Source organism: Mustela erminea, chromosome 9 (genome assembly GCF_009829155.1).
Source record: "Mustela erminea isolate mMusErm1 chromosome 9, mMusErm1.Pri, whole genome shotgun sequence".
NCBI classification, from domain to species: domain Eukaryota; kingdom Metazoa; phylum Chordata; class Mammalia; order Carnivora; family Mustelidae; genus Mustela; species Mustela erminea.
In genome coordinates, this window is record NC_045622.1 from 95564893 (window position 1) to 95579136 (window position 14244).

The 14244-nt window shown below is 47.5% G+C and overlaps 1 protein-coding gene across 19 annotated transcripts in view; it reads right to left on the reverse strand.

The window, feature by feature from the left end:
• Positions 1-2268: 2268 nt before the first annotated feature.
• The window catches only part of PHF21A (PHD finger protein 21A), a 191190-nt gene continuing 179214 nt past the window's right edge, over positions 2269-14244 (reverse strand). For 16 of the 19 annotated variants that reach the window (XM_032360010.1, XM_032360009.1, XM_032360004.1 and 13 more), the window contains 5 exons: positions 13861-14024; positions 7617-7772; positions 6020-6095; positions 5531-5634; positions 2269-3953 (listed from right to left, as the gene is read on the reverse strand). In XM_032360010.1, the coding sequence (XP_032215901.1) occupies positions 3696-3953; positions 5531-5634; positions 6020-6095; positions 7617-7772; positions 13861-14024 (758 nt within the window). In that variant the 3' untranslated portion in view covers positions 2269-3695. Of the gene's footprint in view, positions 3954-5530; positions 5635-6019; positions 6096-7616; positions 7773-13860; positions 14025-14098; positions 14122-14244 lie in introns of all 19 variants that reach the window. The other 3 variants (XM_032360007.1, XM_032360008.1, XM_032360006.1) reach the window with 1 other exon arrangement.

The window sequence follows — 14244 nt, forward strand, 5'->3', positions numbered from 1 at the left end:
GAGAGAAGCGTGGGGGCAGCCGTTGTGCCGGTTCACACCGCCTGTCGGGCCTGAGCCAGGAAGAAGCCGGGACGGGCAGGCCCCGTGGGGAAACAGCACTCAGATGCTGCAGGCTGGAGGTGGCCGGGGTGCAGCCCCACACTCGGGGGCTGCCCCGAGCCTGGTTGCCCCAAGGGGCCTGATCAGGAAGGGAGAAAGCACAACTCTGGATGAGCTCAGCGGCGATGAGACAAGACCCAGCAGGCTCCGGGAGAGAAGAAGGACCTGCGGGCGGCATTGGCAAGAACGCGAGAGGCGGGAAGATGACAGTAACATGAGCTCACCGGCTCCAGGGTGCGGTGCCTGTGCAACTGGCCTCCCGATCAAGGGCCCGGGGGCAGCCAGCTCCTCGTCCCAGATCAGCCACTCCCCGGCCTCTGAAGTGACTGCCAAGCCAGCTGGTCTGAGATGTGCCTGTGAGCAGCTGGGCCCGGGCATGGCGGAAGAGCAGCAGAGGAGAGCGGTGGAGACAGCCGGGGTGAGGCGGTCCTGAATGTGTGTCTCAGGGAGTCACAAGCACCCAAGGTCTAGGGCACAGAGAGACGGTCTTCTCCTGGCAGGACAGTAGAGGAAAAGGAGACGGGGTGACCAGGGCCTTTTCTTGGCAGTAAGTAGAGTTTGGGAATTTGAGGCCAGAATGTGGGGGCCTGAAGGCAGGGTTGCATTTCGTACTCCATGCTAGTTGGCTCACAGAACAGCTTGCATCCGCACTTTAGGAACAATCCATATCCCAACCTCAGGCAAGGCCAGAGTGTGAGTTCTCAAAGCAGCAGGCTAGATACCGGTCAATGCCTAGCTCTACCCACCTTGCCCCCGTCTCCGCCGACACCCCAAGAATTCTCAGGCAGCTCCTCTCTGAGCAAAGGCTTCTAGTAATGATCGCTTCCTAACTTCTTTCAAGAAAAGACAGGTATCATATGGCAACTCCCAGTCCCTGGGCCCAGACAAGTCTAGTGGGAGAGCGGAAGACCGGGCGTACAGCCTGCTGCCGGGCTCTGAACCTCTGCCAACTATGCCTCCGACCAGTCCAGGCATCTCCAAAGCCCCCTGACTAGACGTAGCACCTTGGTTTCTGCAGGAGAAAAGGGGAGCTGCTGTCCCCCTCAGGCAACCTCACAGCCAGGGCCTGACTCTGAGGCTGTGCAGCCACTCTTAATCCCCTAACATTCCTGGGAAGGTGAAATGGCCAGTAGAGATGAGGCATTTTGACCTAAGAAGTGTCCCTTTCTCTTGGGTTTGCTTTCAGGTTTCTAATGGGGATCTCTGGGACTTACCAGGCAAAGGAGAAACTAACGGGACCTTTTCTGCCCCTTCTAGACTCTGGCCATTATGCAGTATGGGGCGGGCTTGGGAGAGCTGTCCCAGGAGAGCTGGGGTGAGGAGCGCCTGCCTCCCTTCTGTGGGCCAGGCACACAACGGGCCAAGTTCTCCGATGACGGCACACACCTGACAAAATTTACTTCCCACGAGGCAAGATGAGAGAAATGGTCCGAGCCTTTCAGAACCCTGGTTTTTTCAAGAAGGAGAAGGGCCACGCCAAGGCAAGCACAGCGATTCCAGCCAAAGGTCGCCCAGGAAGCTTGTGGATGGGCAAAGGGCAGTAAACTCTATCTCGGGTACCTGGAGCCAGCAGGCAGAGAAAGCGGCTACAGAGTCAGACCTCTTCAAAGGCAAGACAGACACAAAGGCCACCCCGCGGGGCTCTTTGTCTCAGAGACACCATGTACCCTCAAGACATCTCACTCCTTTATCCTTTCTCAGCACCAAGGGCTGATGCAGCCAGCCTGCCCCTTGCACCCTCCCACCAAGGCCAGGGCGCATGGGCACCAATGAGTGTCACTGGCCATGTCCTTCAAAGCTGTCCCCCAGGCACTCACAATGCTGGTGGCTGAAAGACGGAGAGCAGCACCAAAGGAAGGGATCTTATTTAGGCACCAGCCTTTTGCTCTAGCAAAATCCGAGGAGACAATGGGTAGGGTAGGGCCCTGATACCATCCACACTCCACGTGGGCTTCAAGAACAGAAGCCCAGATCCCTGCGCCAAGAAGAGAGGACAGTCCTTTCCGAGGAGAGGAGAGTGGTGGGAGGGCTCGGCTGCGCCCATCAGGGCTGCAGTCGTCCAGAGGACAGAAATCATGGACACTAGCCCACCAGTCTTGAGACACCAAACACAGCAAAATGTCATCATGATCAGCAGGTTCTGTGCTAAAAAATTATAACTACACAGCATTTTCTCCAGTTCTGACACCTTTTTAATAGAAATCACTGTTTTTAGGAAACAAATAGCACTTTTGTAATTTTTTTTTTACAATGTTTCTTACCTTGATCTTAATTTAAGTAACACTAGGAAGACCTCAATATCTTTTATTTTCCTTTTTAATTTAAAAAAAAGTTGTTGTTGTTGTTTTCCCCAGATACAAAGATTTTTGCCCTTGCATAAAAAACAGTGCCCGGACGATGACACAAGGACTCACACGGACTCACTGGACCTCACTGACACTATGACTCCTACCCTACCATGCACGGCCTCGACTACCCTTAATTGACTGTCAGCCTGAAAAACAGCTTTTCTATTCCTTATTTTAGTTTTTGTTACCAAAAAAGTAAAATAAACAACAAAATAAAACTTTTTTTCTTAAAGAAAAACAAAACAAAACAAAACAAAAATTAAAACAAAAAAAAAAAAGAGAAAAGAAACATCTCCATTCAGTTCACACACACCTGGGTCGCGTGCTGCTTCGCTCAGAATCTTATAAATATAGAAAAGGGATGGAGCTTGTTTTCAAGTAAAAATCACTGATCCACCTTTTTTTTCCTTCCTGGACACACACACCTTTCTTCCCTGCCCTGGGCAATGGCCCGCTGGGGCGGCCTCTTGCCTGTTCTCGGAGAGGGAAGGTAACCGGACCATTCACGGGACGCACGCCAATTTGCCAAAGCGGGGAAGGAGCGCGGGGAGTGGCGGGGGCGCCCAGGGCGGGAGGCAGGGTGTGCGGGAGAAGGACCCGTGGCTGCCCTCGGTGTCCCCCTCTCCGTGCACTGGGCCCCACCCCAGACAATAGGAAATACTGCTTATTTGATAGACTTTTCCCACCCCGGCTCCCCCCCATTCCCTCCCATCCCTCCTCTGGGCACTGGGGTTGGTTAAATCTCGATTTCCTTTTTTTGGTTTTATAGTAGTGAAAGTTTAGAAACAGGAAAGCCCACACACTCTTTGGACTTGTCTTCTCTACCTAAACAAACGGCTCGGCGAATAAGGATCTGAAACCTGCTCTCCTCCCTCCGCCCGTCCCTGCTCCCCACCCGACAAAACAAAAACAAACCCATGGTGGCTGTGGAGGCTGCTGCAGGCACACACTGGTGTATAATAGAGAGAGTAAATATATTATTTCACTTGGCATGGTGCTGGCAAAGGACCTCCAGCTGGCACTATTTCATGTAACATGGTCCAATCTTTGCATGTACACACAGAATAAGAAGGATCAATTGGCAAACTCTGGTGCCACCTGGCACAAGCATCTTCTCTCTCTCTGGAACCAAAGAACCAAAAGAATTCTGTACTTTCCAGAAGAAATCCGGCTTTGCTTTTCTAGAGTCTTCAGTGTTTTTGCTCTCCTGGCTGCCGGGATCCCGTGGCTTCTCCTCGCGGGGCTCTGTTATTTAGTCTCGTCCCCCTGGGTACAGTTCGCTGTGCAGCTCTGGGAGGAGGGGGAGTGGGCCGGCGTGGAGGTGGCGGCGTTGGCAGGGGGGGTGCAGTCCGGGCCGTTGGAGATGGCCCCCACAGTGGCCTCAGAGTCTACAGGTTTGGAGAGGTCGATGCCGTGGATGAGGCGGATCAGCTGCTTTACCTTCTCCAGGGAGCTGTGCATCTCCTTCTGCCGGGCCAAGATGGTGTTCTTCATTTCCATGCATTTCTGCAGCAAATGAGAAGGGCGGTGGCACTGAGCCTCCGTGGCTTTTCTGACAGGCCTGGCAGCCCTCTCCAGGGAAAAGAACCCTGCTGGCTGGTGTGCAGCCCCTAGACCTTGCTCTGCTCTGCACTGGAGGCAGCGCTACTGCCCAACAGAAGGAGGAGGCCCAACAGGCAGGAGGGAGAGTGTAAATGCGTGCTTTAAAAGCCAACCCTGGGGCACCTGGGTGGCTCAGTGGGTTAAAGCCTCTGCCTTCGGCTCAGGTCATGACCCCAGGGTCCTGGGATCCAGCTCCGCATCGGCTCTCTGCTCAGCAGGGAGCCTGCTTCCTCCTCTCTCTCTGCCTGCTTCTCTGCCTACTTGTGATCTCTGTCTGTCAAATAAATAAATAAAATCTTTAAAAATAAATAAATAAATAAAAGCCAATCCTGCTTGACACTAGGACTTAAAACCAAATGTGAATTACCACTCTAATGCTACAAAAGAAAAGCAATTTAAAAACAACATTCCCAGAGCTGTGCTGAGGCTGCTGGGACAGGTTTCGCTATGCTCCTGCCGTGCAAGTGGGTGCTAACGTGCTCAGGACTGGGCCGAGCTTTCGAGGAGAGAAAATGAGCCAGTGGTATCTGGGTCCCATTGGAGGGCTACTGAGGATCACTTGGTCGGCAAGAATTTAGAGGCACGCCTGGGGCAGCACAAGTGATATTTGGGAGAATCAAACACTACAGCCAACAGAAACCCTTCTGCTCAGTCATGGACTCGGAGTCTTTTGCCCTTTTGCTCAAGGTCTCCCACAGCTGCTGGCTTCTGTTCTAGGCAGGAAGAGATGCAAAACCTGCATGCCATGGGGAGTACGGTGATGAGGAGAAGGCAGCCGAGTGGGACAGCCCAACTGCCACCAAGTCCAGGGTCCCACCTGCTGTCCACGAGGGCTAAGGCCACCCGGCTCCAACAAGGGGAGGGGCACCTATTCAACGAGAAGTAAAACTTGCTCTGGAAGGGGCCTCAGAATCTCTGCTGCAAATACAATCTGATCTCCACCTGGACAGGCCAGGCTGGACAGTATTTACTTCCAATACTTGTCTCCAGGAACCTCTCTTCCTCAGGCTGGTCAGGAAAACCTGGAGACTCCATCAGCAGGATGTGGAAGAAAGGACGGGAACGAGAGGCCATGCAGACAGGCCACTAACTAGGACGATGAGAAAGCTTCTCTGCAGGGGCCTGATCTGTGTCTCCCTGGCATAGGGAGAGGCTTCACACTCCTCCCAAACCCACCAAGGAACACACAGGGGTATGGCCATCCTGCTGTAGCTGCTACGGCATCTCTTCAGCCTGGAGACTGAAAATCCTCTCTCAGACCAAAGGCAGTGAGAGGTTCCAGAGCTTGGCGAAGGCACCATATACCAACTGGCCACCTGTCCTAAGGGCCAGACTGTAACCGGAGGCGAACTCTGCGTCCACCCAAAGTCTCCTGTGTTAGTAAGCTGACGGACCTGAACCCGCCCTGGGAGCCACACGGACGATTGGCCGTGCAAGGGCCCCGGTCTGTAGCCATAGCTGAAGGCACGAGCTCTACTTACACTTATAGAACTGCTGAGCTGTTTCACCTTCTGCTCTAGCTGTTCTCGTTCTTGTTTTAAGTCTGAACTCCATTTAAGTAATTTCTGTTTCTCTTCTTCTTTTGCTGGGAAAAAAAAAAAAAGAAAGAAACTGTTTTTAACAATAAATTCTTTGAAAAGGCCACTTTGTTCAGAATGCTGGCCAAAGAAGGTATTTTGCCCAAAGTTCTCCTGCGCTCCAGCTGGCGTGCACATCATGCCCACAGAGCTTCCCACATTCTGTGTCGGCCAGGTACACTAAGGGGACTGGCGGTGGCGTGGGCCTGGCTCTAAGTAGGACTTCCACCCCAAGAAAATACTACACAATCTTTTCATTTTGTTCAAGAAAAGCTATTCATTTTTAACTTTAAATTTCTTTTTGAAAGCAAAACAAATGCGAACTTCTAATACTTTTTTTTTTTTTTAAGCAAGGGGAGGCTTACACAAAAGGGGATGAGGATGATTCTTTACCTGCTTTGTAGGCGATATAGGAATGAACAATTGCTAAAGTTCCAGGCCATGGAATTGCTTCTTCCTTCTTCAGCATCTGAAACGAGGGTTAGAATTTTACCTTGAAAGGTGGTATAAACACACATCCCCTGTGTAGTGACAAGCAACGCTCTCTGTAGCTATTGGCAGACACAATCCAGGAAGGACTTACGGTGGCAGGGTTGCAAAACCCTGGTCTATGGTTTCTAGACTATGAAGTTCCAGATACTCCTGACAGGATGAGGTTCAATGACAGGAAAAGCCAAGCCACTTGAGGCCCAGCTTGGGACGAGGCTGGGACCTGGCTGGGCATTCCCAGCTTCTCATCTATGCCACATATAAGGCCCAACCGCTCTGACAGCCAGAACCACCGGCAGACAAGCCACAGGCCTGCAGGACAGCAGCAACCACTGGTAGTTTTATCCTTGATCGGCATGTCTCAATTTTAGTTTTTCATGACCCTCAAAGATAGCCTGACCAAGAAAATTAAAAATTAGTTCCAAATACTAAAGCATAATCTAGACCTTGTGTAGAAAATTATCAGACGGTCATAGAGCAGCATCAGGAGAGAACACAGAGAGAATGGTCTCTACTACCTCTCGAAGACAGTAGGATGAAGACTAGGATTAAAAGGGGAAAACTGGGGTACCTGGGGGCTCAGTCAGTTAAGCGGCTGCTTTTAGCTCAGGTCATGATCCATGGGTCTTGGGATCAAGTCCCATGTCAGGCTCCTTGCTCAGCAGGGAGCCTGCTTCTCCCCTGCCAGCCATTCCCCCTGCTTGTGCTTGCTCTCTGTCTCTCTTTCGCTTGCTCTCTCTGTGTCAAATAAATAAAATCTTAAAAAAATAAAAAAATAAAAGAGTAAAACCAGAATTCTCTCAAACAGGATTCCAAAGAACTGAGCAGCATCCCAAAGCTTGCTAAGCTTCTCGGTCTATTTATTATTTATACTTCGCCTACTTCCAAAAAATGCTGAGAGAGCTTATCATAAAAACATAAAGGTACGTGGATAGCTGAGAAAAAGAAACCAGAAACTAAACAGAGAAGAAGGGAAGAGGCTAGGGCAGTTAATGTTTGCCTTTCAAGTCCATGAAATAGCAAGATGGCCACTTTATAGTTAGTTCTCTGATCCCAGTGACAACACAGGTTTAAGGGGAAACTGTTGTTTATTTGAATTAAACAGTCAATTGGGCACTTTCCTTTGAGGGTTTTTATGTCCAAAAGAAGAGTCTTAAAACCACCTACTGGGTTTGGACCATTCTTAGAGAAAGAGGCAGAAAGTCTTATGGCTTTGAAAGAGCAAGGTCATGAGAAGATAAGTCATTTTAAACAAAGGGAAGCAGTTAGAGTCTTTCCACCTATATACACAGACTCACCACCTCAGTAATAGGACAGAGAAGCTTGAGAGGATGGACACGGTGTGGCTGAGTGCGGTGCCAGGAACAAACCAGGGGCGGCCAGGGGAACTATCAGGAGAGGGAAGAGACTCGCCATGCCCCCGGATCTGAGGGCAAAGGAGGTGCTCCCGACCGCACGTGTCCTCCTGAGCCCATCACTCTGTCTGTCCCACCCCGAGTACCTGGTCCTGACATCTGGGACAGATCCACATGCCCTTGGGAATCGTTTTCAGAGGAGGGTCTAAGCAGTCCAGATGATACACACGGGAACACGTGTCACACATGAGCAACTGGCCACTTTTTCTGCAAACGCTGCAAAAATCCTCATGGATATCACCCTAGGAAATGGAGAGGAAAGGTAAGAGAAAGGACAAAAAAGGTGAAATATGAATGCTGACATGCACATTCTGGACATGTATATTTCAGGAAAACCAGCTGTGCCCCCTCCAACATGTTACAAAAGTATTCGAGGAAAGTAGGAAATACCAGTGGCATAGCCCTCACTTGCTCCACACAGCTGACCCTGGGCAGGGGCAGTGTCCTTAAACTAGAGTTTACAGAAAAGCCATGTCATCACCTAGGCCCTAATTAACTTTATAGCACTTATGTTTTGGAAGAGTCCAACCCACAAATCATGAAGTTTGAACCATTGAAATCCATTCATCAAAGTGTTCCACAATATGATACAAACAATTCTCGTTACCCATCATTTTTAGGGGAGTTCAGGACTGGGAAAAGAAGACAGATAAGAAATGGAATTTTTTTAAAAAAATGAAATTTTACTAGATTCTTTGCTTGCTCAGGGAGAAAAAATACAGTGCACAAAGAAATAGTAAAAGATTAAGTCAGGAACAAATTAAACTCACATGAGCTTTCTTTTTGTTTTTTGTTTTTTTTTTTTTTTTAATTTTATTTTATTTTAAAATTTTTTATTTTTTATAAACATATATTTTTATCCCCAGGGGTACAGATCCGTGAATCGCCAGGTCCACACACCCCACAGCACTCACCAAAGCCACATGAGCTTTCTAACATGAAGAATTTAAAAGCCAGAGCAACAGCTGACAATGTTCTCTTAAAACCACTATTTGGCATTTGCTGTTCAACGGACCATTCTATGCTGGGTGGCTTTTTATTCCTCCCCATAAAATACGTCACCAGATGGAAAAAGATGAGCAGCCCCAGTGTCCCCTGCCTGTCTCCCAGCCCCCAGCACTGACAGTGCTGCCGCTCTAAGTCTGCTGGAGCCTTCTGAACAAAAGGAGAACGCTGGAACAACAATAAAAAAAGGTATTTAGGGAAAAGGTATTTTTCAGCAGGTTCATCCCCGGCCTATTCTGGGAAGAGGACTGATAAAGGCACACAGGAAGGAAGACTGAAGGGACATGCCAGACGCTGGCCGGCAATGCAGCGCCATGTCCTGGAGCCCCGTCTTCGCTTCCGGTGTGTTGTTTTACATTTCTAGGCTGTTCTGCCAGAAGGCCTGATATAGAAACTCTGCACAGACAGCAATGCTCGAGTCTTCCTTCCTATGCTGTTAAACCCTCAGCCATCACTGCTGGAATAACTCCTCCCAGACCTACAGTTTCTCTCTAAAGAAGAGGAAACTTTCTCTGTAATTCACTGAGGTATCCAGAGCCTAGAGTACTGGCTGCAAAAAGTTGTAAGATAATCAGAGTGTGGGCCAATTTTAGTCTTTCTTAGTAAGAAAATGTCATCTCTGGGCAATAAAAAGTAGTATACGAGCAAAAATACTGCATGAGTGTGTGGCCTCAAGGTTCAGCTCTGAGGCAGCTAAAGAGGTGAAGGTTTCATCCCTCGATTAACTGAACTTTCTTCTTTCGTTCTTAAAATCAGGCTGAACGGCACTCTTCTCTAGAGAAACAGTCTTTCTTGAACCTGTGTGAGTCTGCATCTTTATGAAGTTTATACAAATTTTAAGGTTTCAGAGATCTTGTCAGATGGACTCAAGATAAATTACCAGTGATGAAGGAAAACAAAGCAAAATAAAACAAAACAAAAAACCGGACATCTTATTCCGTTGGCTCAAGAGTTCTGCTCACTTTCTTTTGCTCCTGAGAGGAGCACTGCAAGAATTGGAGGCCAGACAGTATGTGAATAAAGGCTAAATGATTTCCTTCAAGTTTCTAAAGAGAAGACGACGTCCTTTCCTATTTCCATGTTCGAGAGCAACAGTTCTGTCTGTTCAGTGTCAGGACCCCTTTATAAATCTTAAAACTTATATTTATTTATATATATGTATATATATTATATATATATAAATGTTTATATATAATATATATTTATATATTTTATAAATATAAATAAGTATATATTATTTATATATTATTTGAGTTAGACTTAGAAGTTTCAAGTTATCATTTTTGAAGTAATTACAGAATTACAGGAAGTTACAAAAACAGTGTACTGAAAAACCGTCAGACCCCAGAACACACTAAGGGCACATTCCATGAAACCCTCAGAGTTATGACATCATTACAGGTCAGGTAATATCTGGGAAACTCTACTGGTTACTCTTGAGAAAAAGAGAATGAAAATGGCAAAGAATATTTTACTATTAGCACGAAAATAGTTTTGCTTTTATGGACCCCGAAAAGAGTCTCAGGGACCACACCTGGAGAATACCCAAAGAAATGAATAATACAATGACCAGGTACAGATGTTATCTACCCAGAACGGGTTCTCAGCTTAGCTTCAAGAGAGCAGAGAAGTCCCGTGGAGGTGCTGCTCCAGGTCAAAAGGCTCCGGCTTTGGTGACTACTTTGCTACCATAAACCAAATGTTAAACTGAAAGATGGTGACCCATGATTCTCTGATAGGAGCCGAGTGTGTATGTTTTTTGCAAACACCCTGGCTATATCAACTGCAACTTCATCATCCGCTGAAAAGAATTGTATAACTTTGTCAACATATCTTCCCTTCTCACAAAGTGCGAGTGCAACAAGGTATGTGCTGAGGATTAGCGTCTGGCTGGGTTTTGCATTACCAAGTCCTTCTAGACGGTTATTGATCCCCAGGAAATGCTTGCTGCTCAGCTGTGATTATTTAATTAATGTTGTTGGGGCTTGTTCTACCCAGCAGCAAACATACAGAGTCCTGCGTGCTGATTTTAATCACTGCTACTGTTGGGATACTGTAAAAGTAGAAGTCAATTATCTTAAAAAAAAAAAAAAAAATCCATTCCACTAGGTTTAACTCAGAAAGTTCTAACGTATTTAGTGGTTTTAGAAAAGCCTTCTTTTGCTTATAGATTTCTGAAAAGTGCAGTGTTTGCATTTTAAGACAAAACCTGGCAGAAGATTTTGTTATTTGATCTGAATAGATCCTTGGGGTTCAGTCTCTCAAAGAAAGCCACAGATCCCCATCAGGGGTCAACACTTTGGAAAGAGACTCACGCACAGAACCACAGAATCACCTGTTCCCCCGCATTTGTATCCCACTCTGTGGGAGACCCCTACCAAGAGGTCAGAGGCCACCAATTCTTCCAGCAATGCTTCAGCTGCAGAGAAGTTGGGACAATCTTTCGTGCCAGCAAACAAGGTTTCTGATAAGGAGTCCTGGTCCTCATTACTTCGGACAGGTAGAAAACCTGCATCAATTACTCAAGCCGAAAGTCAGGCGGGCTGGATGAAATTCTGAATTTCAAGAGCAGAGCTGAGTCTGCAGTCACCAGTTATGTCCAAGAAGGAAGGCTGCCAGAGAACAGAACCCCACTATGACCTGGTCCTCCAAAGAAGACACTTCCTTTGCTGCTTCTAGAATTTAAACTCGGAATGTGGATATGGTATTCTTTTGTTCTTTGGAAAAGGGTAGTTCATTAGTAAGCACTGACAACCTTCCAGTTCGAGGGACCTTTTACCTGAAGATGATCCTAAAGATAAACTCTGTAATTCACAAAAGAAATGGGACATAGATAAAATGAAACTCTCAGTTTCCCTCCTCAAACCCACTCCTCTTGCCATCTTGAGGAAAGGACAGTTTTATCCTACTAGTTGCTTAGGCTGAAAACTCTGGATTCACCCTTGACTATTCTCTTTTTCTCATACCTCATATCTACTCCTGCTGGCTCTTTAAAATATATGCAGACCTGGTCACTCTCCTCCAGCCCTAGGTCTACCACGCTACCAGGCCAAGTCACCCTCAGCTCTTGCCGCCTCCTAACTGGTCTTCCTGCTCCCATCCTATCCTCTCCACAGTCTCTTCTGCAGATTTCAGACACAGTAATCCTTTAAAATCCAAGTTGATTCTGTAAACACCTTAAAAATAGTAAATGCAGGCAAGAACCACCAAAAGATGCTAAAACCACTGGGTAACAATTTGCTGGGAACTGGATATTTCCACAGCTCAAAACTATCTCTGCCAGAGAAATGAGGCACCTTTACAAGTGGAGAAATTTGACACAATCTATGTTAAAAGACGAAAGCTAACATCACTGACAACAGGACAGACTGACTGAGGCACGTGGTACCTGTCATGAAAAGGACTCACCATCACGCACTCAATGTTCCTACAAAAATGCAAACCCTGAGTCTACTGAGGAGACAATGAGATCAAGCAAATGGAGGGACACGCTATGCAGCAACTGGCCTTCCTTAAAAGGACTGTCAATGTCATGAACGACAAAGAAAGGCTGAGAACGGCTCTAGAGTAAGGAGAAAGAAGAGAGAATACCATGACAACAGTTATCAAGAGTGATCTTAACCTGGATTCTGGAGCAAAAAAACCCAAAGTGTGCCTAAGGCAATTACTGAGACAACCGGAGAAACCTGAATACGGAATATATATTACAGAATCATATCTACTCAGTATTAAGTGTCCTCAATTTGATAACTGCACTGTGACTCTATCAGAGAACACCTCTGTTCTTGGAAGAAGAAATACACTGAAAGGTTTTGGGTAAAGATTCATGGTGTTTGCAACTTCTTAACTAGTTTACCAAAGAGCATGCCTGTGTGCGTGTGTGTAGGGGGGAGCATATGGCAATATGGTAACAATCAGTGAATCTGGGTGAAACGTATGTATTTGTTCTTTGTATTTTCTTGCAACTACACTGTAGGTCTGAAATTTTCCAAAATAAAAAGTTGAAAAATTACATCACTCCTCTCCTCAAAGCCCTCCAGCGGTCCCCACCTCTCCCTCCAAGCAAAAGCCCCAAGGCCCTGCGCCCTGAGCCCTGCCACCTCTGGAGTGTCATCTCCCACTGTCTCGTTGCTCCCTCGGCCCTGCTGTCCTGGCCTTCTAGCTTTTCTTCCACACCATGTAGGTGCCTACCTCACGGCTTCCGCACTGCTGCTCCCTCTGCACGGAATGGTCTCCCCCGGCCCAATCTCACACCGTCCACCTCCCACCAGAGAGGCCCTCTCTTCCCTCCCCTCGTAAAACAGAGGAGCCTACTGCCCTCCTTCTTCATTCCCCCTAATTCTGTCCCTGTTTTCTCGACAGCACTTACCACTACCTTTTCTGTGTTCATTTGCTTATCACCTGCCTCTGGCCCTGTAACAGGAGCTCCCGGAGGGCAGGGAGCTGGTTCTGTTCCCCTTTCGTCCCGAGCCTCCAGAACAGCACCTGCCCAGCAGAGTAGCACTGGGAAGTATTTGCTGACTAAACTCACGGCTACGTAAATGCTCATTTAAGATCTTAGTGCCCTTGCGAGAGGACACACTGCAGGGCAGCAGAGGGGCGGGGTTGGGAGGATGGGGAGACAGGTGAAGGGGACTCAAGAGCACACCTGACAAGTGGCGAGCCTTGAGTAACGCATCCAACTGCTGCATCACTGTATTGTACACCTGAAACTAATAACTGTGCTGTATGATAGCTAGACTGGAATTAAAGTTAAAAACTTAAAAATAAGTAAAATAAAAACAAACAAAAAAAACAAAATCTGAGGGCACTAGCTTTGAATCCTGCAGTTTCCACGTGCAGGCTACTAAGTATCTGACACTTTCCAGAGAAACCTGTTTGGTCGGCTCTGCTGAATAAAGTGACTTGAAAGAAAAGTTTTCCACCTCTGGAATTCTGCTTGAAGCAGGAAGCAAGGACTGCTGCACGATCGCGTGCCTTGCTCCTTTCTGTCACCCCAAAACACGGACGATGGAAACCTGGGCACCTTTCAACTGCAAGAGCTGACTTCCCACCCCATCCGTCTTCCTGAGAGCTCATTCACAGCAGACCAAATGCAGATTTTAAGGACTCTGACTGAGCCTCCTGATGTTGTAGGTGATTCTCAAGGACATGTGGGACCTGGGGCCCCAGCACAGGTTGCCTTCCATGGTCTAGTGTCCTGTAGGGATTACTGCTGTTCCAGGGTTAGTCAAGGAGATGCAGCTGGTAAGGACACAACACATGATAACGGTTTCCCCAGTTTAAGCTCTCAGAAAGAGAGCGTGCTTTTCCCAAGTTACTTACGTCTGTGGAGGTGGGGCTGGGCAGGGACACAGGCTGAACAGGTGCAGGGAAAGTGAATGTGGTCTCTGTCTTTTCATTTTCAGGGGAGTCAGGATGACTGGATGGGGGGGATGTTGGGGTAAGGGCTCCAAACCCCAGCACTGCATTGTATTTTGGAGGACGACCTATATACCAAGAGAAGGGAACAAAAGGGGAAAAAGGGGGAGGGAAAGAAAGGGGGAAAAATGATCTTACATACCTTTGGCCAGTGTTCCTCATTGGCTAGCATGGAAAAGGAAGTGAGGTAGCAGACAGAAGGTTAATACAACAGTCTCAAAGAGAGGAAGAGAAGCAAAGATTTAAATGTCATTAGAAACAACTGCATGAGTCTCAAAAGAAAGGAGG